Source organism: Engystomops pustulosus, chromosome 3, assembly GCF_040894005.1.
Source record: "Engystomops pustulosus chromosome 3, aEngPut4.maternal, whole genome shotgun sequence".
NCBI lineage: Eukaryota > Metazoa > Chordata > Amphibia > Anura > Leptodactylidae > Engystomops > Engystomops pustulosus.
In genome coordinates, this window is record NC_092413.1 from 74,491,765 (window position 1) to 74,499,689 (window position 7,925).

Here is a 7,925-nt window from a genome sequence, read left to right on the forward strand (position 1 = left end):
CTGCACCTTGTGGACTCTTCCTGGGATCTTATCTTCCTTATAGCAATAATTTTAGTACCTCATGGTATACTTAGGACAAAACCATACAGAACATACATAGTACCCAGCACTGCCTATGGTATAATTGCATATTCTATAAAGTATATAATATATATTACATGTCTTATACTATAACACTGTACATAGTTCACAACATTAAGTATTTGTTTACTAAATATAGGAAATATATTGAACACAATAAATAATACTTTGTATCCTATTATACATTGCACTGGCTATATAATAGATGAATTAGGGGGCTGAGTTATTATAATGTCATTAGAATATAACATGGTCTCACATTGGGTTATTAATGCTTCCTAGGTGAGAACATGGGGGGGGGGGCGTGTGGGCTGGATCTGAGAAAGGGGGAGTCGTTAGATTTGGGGGGATTTGATTTCCTCTCCATGTAGCTGTCGGATCACATGACTGGGGGCAGCTATATAATGTCCCATTGCTAGGACTAGTAGTGCTGCGAGTAGTGTAAGTGAGTGCTGAGCACAGTGCCCGGGGGAGGACAGGAGGGAGGCGGTGGCTGGAGGAGGGAGCTTGCACATTTTACAGCTCACTGACCATTTGGCGATCCATAGAGAGGAGGGTTCGGCAAGTGGCTCCTTTGTGACATCTCTGGACAGATTGGGGGTCTGCTCATTTCCATCTCATTAGCTATGCAGACGACAGGCTCCATATAAAGAGGCAGGCAGCCAGCCACAGGCAGAGAGTCGCCGAGAGCTCAGCCGCACCTGGGATCCTATTCTATACTGCGGACACTTACAGGACACCTACCGTCACTGGGATTATAGCTCCTGCCCATGTGGATTTTTGCATGATTTTTACCTCTATGGAGCCCAAGGTTTAGGGGCACACAAGGTGCAGCAGCATCAGTCTCCACCTCTCATCATTCACAAGAAGTGCCACTCAATGAGAGGGCGTATCTAGAGGGGACAAGACACCGCGCACAGTGACAAGACACCCGGCTCTCTGGGGCTGACACCGCCGTCACAATGGGACCTCAGACCGCCATCAGCCTTGCCATCGTGGCCGCGCTCCTGTGCCAGGTAAGGACGTGCCACCCAGGACCCTGATGGAGGAGAGGATGTGCTGGATGCCTATGATATGTGTAGTCTATGCTCTGTATACTGTGTGTCATAAATCAGGGTTTGTCCCTTCTGCAGGTCACTTGCTCCGGACTCTTTGAGCTGAAGCTGCAGGAGTTTGTCAACAAGAAGGGTCCTATCGGCAACATGAACTGCTGCCGCGGCGGGACCTCCCAGGGGCTGCAGCAATGTGACTGCAGGACCTTCTTCAGGATCTGCCTTAAACACTACCAGAGCAGCGTGTCCCCGGAGCCCCCGTGCACCTACGGCAGCGCCATCACCCCGGTGCTGGGCTCCAACTCGTTCACTGTACCCGACAGCGTCAGCTCGGAGCCCAGCTTCACCAACCCCATCCGCTTCGCCTTCGGATTCACCTGGCCTGTGAGTATACATGTTCAGGGTGGGGCTGGATGGGAAAGGTGACATAAACCCCTGGATAAAGGACTGGCAGCTGCCGGAGGGGAGGGGGTTTACATCCTGGGGGGATAGTCACAGCCACAAGGGCTGAGATTTGTGTGTGAAAGGAGACCACAAGTGTTATTTTTCAGAGGCCAGCCTTTTTATTTTCCCAAAAGGAACAAGTGTTATGGTGTTGGAAATGCCACTGCCTTACTCTCCCCCTCTTGTTTCTGGAGCTGGTTGTATAATTGTCAGCTCAACGTGAAATTCCCAAAAGGCTTCATTTTACAGCCATCCTCAATGTGTGAAAGTGGCTAAATTAAGCGTGAAGATTGATGGCAACGGGCAAGCTAGGATCTCCACTCACTGGTTTCCTAAAACCTTAGATCTCCCAGAAAGAGTTAATTTTAAAAAAGGAGCATTTTCATTTTTTGTTTAATAAAGTGTCCTTGGCTAGAACTAGGGTGGGGAAGGGTTAAGCAGAGGAAGTCCTGTTTAATGGACTGGCACCTTAGTGCTTGCCTTACTGAATAATAAAACAAACAAACATAAAATCATACCAGGAAATAACTGTAAAAAGTCCACCCATTTCCTTAGGAAAAGTGAAAACATGGAGCTGGCCAAGTCCGTTATCTGGACCTCGCCTAGACAGTGGGGGTGGTAGCAGTCAGGTCTGAAATATTAGGGCAGATTTTGTATGTGATAAGGATTCCTGCTGGGCCATCATTACTAACTGCTTCCCTTTCTTGTACAGGGTACATTCTCCCTTATCATTGAAGCATTGCACACTGATTCTCCAGATGATCTTAACACAGGTAAGACACCTCTAATCTCCAGCTTATCTAAGTGCTCTTTTTACAATCAATGCCATCATTACACTTACACAAGGCAATTCATTTACCAGCTTCTTGTGTTCTCCACACTAGATTGAATTCAGTGTCTGATTTGACCCAAGAGAGTTATCAGTAGTTTTCACAGGAGTCCCACATGTTATTACATTAGTCTATAAATGAGAACAGTGTTTACTCTATGTCAATTGGTGGATCATATCAGGCTCAGAGCAGTAGCGCAGTAGCAAGTGCACAGGACCTGCCAGCTGGTGCGGAGTGCAATGGTTGTAATGAATGATCTTCTTTTGGCAGAGAACCCTGAGCGTCTGATCAGCCGCCTCACCACCCAGAGACATCTGACTGTGGGTGAAGAGTGGTCGCAGGATTTACACAGCAGTGGGCGCACAGAGCTGAAATACTCCTACCGTTTTGTATGTGATGAATACTACTATGGAGAAGGATGCTCTGACTACTGCCGCCCCAGGGATGATGCTTTTGGACACTTTTACTGTGGTGAAAAGGGAGAAAAGATCTGCAACCCTGGTTGGAAGGGACAGTACTGCACAGAACGTGAGTATTTACAGTGTAAACCAGGTTATGGTGTCATATTTATGCCTAGAGTTGCTGTTTTGAGACAGATTGCAATAGATATGGGCTACATAACACACAGAATGACCACATTTTCTATCAGATGGTCAATTTCTTCCATGAAATAACACATTTATTACTTGGAGAGCCTCATTAATCATGTTGATTAGCTCCTTTTTATTCTTTGTAATGGGGGTGTCCCACTCTTTTTTTGTGCCTCCAGTGTCACATAGCTGTGTAAAATGTGCTCTGCCTGCTTAACTAGCTTCTATTAAGCAGGAGAAGCAGCAAGGTCCCCCCTTCCCCCACACTCCTTTGTCAGGCTGGTGCCCCTCATTCTGCTGAGAACTTTGCACCATTTATTTAAATGATAATAATAATGAAAAGTTTTTAGAGAAATCACACGCGTGCCATAGATTAGATCTCACCATTGATTGGCCCTAGGAGGAGCACCCCTGCCTGTGATTGGCCGGGGGCACTGGGGTATTGTTGCAGAAGGGCAGCTGCTGGGAGAGAATAGACAATAGAGCAGCTGTCCTGTACTGGCACCCTGCACACCAGCTGTCCACTCTTATCTGCACACACTCACTGGGATATTAAGGGGTGGAACTGTGTGTGTATAGAATTAGGGAAAGAAAAAAAAAAGACTTCTGACCCTCACTTGGAAAAAAAGTGTATGCAAAGGGGGAGGGGAGATGAGGACTGAGCTTTCTTTTGTCTGTGTGTAAATGTATTATGGAGACAGCTTGTTTACAAGTGACCAGTAATACACTAGTTACCAAGCCAGATCACTAGTCTGGGGGGATTATCTGCTCACAGATTCACATGTATCTGGACTTTACTAATGTTTCTGTCCCTTCTTTTACAGCAATCTGTCTTCCTGGATGTGATGAGCACCATGGTTATTGTGAGAAGCCTGGGGAGTGCAAGTAAGTGCATTTCATTTATTCCCTTATACACATTTAAACATTTATACACATTTATGCATTTTCCCCATAACTTTGCATACTAAATATTTTATGTTCTTGCTACCAGGTGCCGTGTAGGTTGGCAAGGTCGCTACTGTGATGAATGCATCCGTTATCCAGGTTGTCTCCACGGTACATGCCAGCAGCCATGGCAATGCAACTGCCAAGAAGGATGGGGTGGTCTTTTCTGTAACCAAGGTAAGCTTATAAACCAAACTTTATTGAATCACTTGATAAATGGTAGATACAAGGCTTACTTACCAAATGCATTAATTTACCATCCAGATCTTAACTACTGCACACATCACAAACCCTGTAAGAACGGAGCCACCTGCACCAACACAGGCCAAGGAAGCTACACTTGTTCCTGCCGTCCAGGCTACACTGGGTCGAACTGTGAGATTGAGATCAATGAATGTGATGCCAACCCTTGCAAAAATGGAGGAAGCTGCACGGTAAGTTCTATTATGCAAATTTCTAAACCTAAAAAAATAATAATTTATTACTAGTACAGTAACTTTTAGGCTATGTTATAGTTCACACATTGCCTCTATATCTGTTTTATTTACTGATTCCAATCCTTTGATTTCAACAGGACCTAGAAAACAGCTATAACTGCGCATGTCCACCGGGATTCTATGGTAAAAATTGTGAGCTGAGCGCCATGACTTGTGCTGATGGACCTTGCTTCAATGGGGGCAGATGCACGGATAATCCAGATGGTGGATACAGCTGCCTATGCCCATCTGCATACTCTGGCTTCAACTGTGAAAAGAAAATTGATTATTGCAGTTCCAATCCCTGTGCCAATGGTAAGGTCATATGCCATGTGTCTATGCACCTTAATTATTGTGTGTAGCTCTAGATTATATGTAGAATGGGGGGCACTTTGTTCTAATGTAGTTGTAGATTACACTTGGATATAAGATGTTCAGAAGATTGCCAGTAATGATTAAGACCTACAATATGTGGAAACAATACATACAGAAATGGTAGTAAACTTTTTCCAATTCACATTTTTTAAATGATTGTTATTTGGCTGCATTACAGGAGCTCGCTGTGAGGACCTTGGAAATTCCTACATATGTCAGTGCCAGGAAGGCTTCTCTGGGAGACACTGTGATGATAACCTGGATGACTGTGCTTCCTTCCCCTGCCAAAATGGCGGAACATGCCAAGATGGGATTAATGACTATTCCTGTACCTGCCCACCCGGGTACACTGGGAAAAACTGCAGCATGCCTGTCAGCAGATGTGAGCACAACCCGTGCCATAATGGGGCAACATGCCATGAGAGAAACAACCGCTATGTGTGTGAATGTGCTCATGGCTACGGTGGACTTAACTGCCAATTTTTATTGCCCGAAGCAAAACCTGAAACTGATAAGTACATAGAACGGCCAAGTGGACAGTTCCCCTGGATTGCAGTATGTGCTGGAATTATCTTGGTGTTATTGCTACTTTTAGGCTGTGCGGCTGTAGTTGTTTATGTACGTCTCAAGGTACAGAGGAATCGTCACGTGCCTGCAGCTACTCGTGGTGAGACCAAGACCATGAATAATTTGGCAAACTGCCACCGAGAAAAGGACATTTCTGTTAGCATCATAGGCACCACTCAGATTAAAAATACAAATAAAAAAGTGGACTTTCTCAGTGAAAGCAATAATGATAAAAATGGCTTCAAGCCCCGATACCCATCTGTGGATTACAATTTAGTACATGAACTAAAGAATGAGGACACTACCAAGGAAGAGCGGAAGAAATGTGAAGCCAAGTGCAGCTCAAGTGACTCAGATTCAGAAGACTTGCACCCATCACATTTAAAAAGGTGAATATCTTAATCATTCTTAATAAGAAAAAAAAGATTTTTTTTTCCACCTATGCCATGTAATCTAATCATGAACTGTTTGTCTTTTATCGACAGTGATACTTCAGACAAACGGAGACCAGACTCAAATTACTCCTCATCTAAAGACACAAAATATCAGTCGGTATATGTCATATCAGACGAGAAAGATGAATGCATCATAGCAACTGAGGTTAGTATCACGTTTTGTCCTAGTTTCACGAATGACAAGGCGTGTTATCTGAGTACATTTGAGAACCCCTGTAGCAGCTTTTCGGTAGACCTCTTGCAAATCAATGGGCTACCTGTCTAGTTAGAGAGCATATCCTTTTTGTGTCCTATACACTTCTTATTATACTGGAAAACAAGCTGTAAGTAAACTGCTACTACTCATCCTTTTAAGGTTCCATCTTATGCCCCATAATAAAATAGAAAAAGGATTCACTGTTGCAATATATCCATTTAATGCAAATGAAAAGCAATAACTATGCAAGCTTAAATATGAGCAGCTATACAAGCAAACCTATACAAATTTGTTATAAGCTGACATATCCACAACATGAACTAACCTTGTCTTTTCCATTATCCACAGGTGTAATAAAGAAGCTGTACAACCCATTCTTGTCAAATATTCTGAGGTGACGCCCACATGAATGCTGCTGATAATTGAGGAGAGGGACATCCCTTTGTTGACTGCTGCTGAGACACTAAATTCAGGCTGAGCTGGTTCTCTACTGAAATTAGAAAAATGACTGCAAAACAAAATGGACACCCAAGCTAGTCTCTGTGTCCGGACACAAACTGTTGCACTGCCATTTCTGTTCTTCTCCACTCTTCATTGCACTATGGACAGTTGCTTTTTTTAATAATTATAATACAGTGAATATATATATATAGATATAAATATATATTTAATGAATGGACTTCTACATTCTTTAGAAGAAGAGCGCACTGCCTGAGGTGTATATTTTTAATTCTTATGAGCCACTATGTTGTTAAATTACAGACACCGCCTGGCTTAGTCTTTTTTTTATACTAAAAGGTGTTTTTCACTAGGTCAAAAAATGTGCGTTATTTTTTGAACTTGTAAGACTATTTTTACGATATTTGTAAAGCTTGAGTATTTGTAATTGTCATTTTTATAATTTAAAGTTTGGTAAATATGTACAAAGGCACTTCAGGTCTATGTGACTATATTTTTTGTATATATATGTATTTATGGAATATTGTGCAAATGGTATTTGATTTTTTTCTACTTTTTTTGTTAATGAAGGAATTAATTTTTAAACTATTTTTCCAAAATAAATACTATGAATGATACTTTTGGAGGTTATACTTATTTGGATGGTTATTAATACTTGTAGATGCTACATCACTCATTTTGTGGGTGTAGAACCTTAGATAGAGAATAACTATGGAGTCACTATTTGCTACATATTTTACTTCACCATGGTACATTTGATACTTTGATTTACATACGGGAAATTTATTATTACAGTCAATTAATTAAATGGACTGGTCAGTTTTAAATATCATATTAGGAGGTGTTGGGGACGCATATATTACTGGATATCAAAATGACATAAAATGACAGGGCATTTCTGTAGGACCCAGCATTGCTATACATCACATAATCAATGAATTTCCAGATTATAGCTGGTCACTGGGGTTCCCAGCAGCAGGATATCCTGTTATTAATGTATTATCAGAGGACCCTGCTAACAAAATTGTATTGTCCACAGTGATTCATGCAATGTGCTTGGTCTTATATACCAAAGTCATTGTACCTTGTACATAAGAGCAGTACTAAAGATGGCAATACCCATGAAAACTTTCTCATGTTGTGCAAACACTGGTGTTTATAGCAGGGAATGTCATACAATCTAGAGCAAAGTTACTCTATGGAAAGAATGTGGTTTGTTGCTGCAATATCATTCTCAGGGTGATTGTGTCTTGTATGATCTCTGATTAAGAAATGTAGATTTATGGCCCAGAAACATCTATAGTGCTGTCTCTATGGAACTCATTTTAGGAACTGTAAATGTGAATTGCTTAATGGGGAAAAAATCATGATGTGAGAACATCAAATAGGTTGAAGGGAAACTGCACCAATGTAACAGTAATGCTTGTAATTAAAATGTATCATTTGAATTTAGTC

At 42.0% G+C, this 7,925-nt stretch overlaps 1 protein-coding gene across 1 annotated transcript; it reads left to right on the forward strand.

The window, feature by feature from the left end:
- Nucleotides 1-570: 570 nt before the first annotated feature.
- On the forward strand, nt 571-7,087 carry DLL1 (delta like canonical Notch ligand 1). The gene is made up of 11 exons (XM_072141106.1): nt 571-1,097; nt 1,215-1,517; nt 2,290-2,350; nt 2,678-2,935; nt 3,822-3,882; nt 3,989-4,119; nt 4,207-4,376; nt 4,517-4,733; nt 4,972-5,749; nt 5,846-5,960; nt 6,360-7,087. Exons 1-11 carry the CDS (start codon nt 1,044-1,046, stop codon nt 6,363-6,365), a joined length of 2,154 nt encoding a protein of 717 aa, XP_071997207.1. The 5' UTR covers nt 571-1,043; the 3' UTR covers nt 6,366-7,087.
- The last annotated feature ends 838 nt before the right edge of the window (nt 7,088-7,925 follow it).

Coding starts and splice junctions, on each gene's coding strand:
- DLL1 (XM_072141106.1), top strand. CDS start 1,044: ATGGGACCTCAGACCGCCATCAGCCTTGCCATCGTGGCCGCGCTCCTG. Junction 1,098..1,214: donor TGGCCGCGCTCCTGTGCCAG/GTAAGGACGTGC, acceptor TCCCTTCTGCAG/GTCACTTGCTCCGGACTCTT. Junction 2,936..3,821: donor GGGACAGTACTGCACAGAAC/GTGAGTATTTAC, acceptor CTTCTTTTACAG/CAATCTGTCTTCCTGGATGT.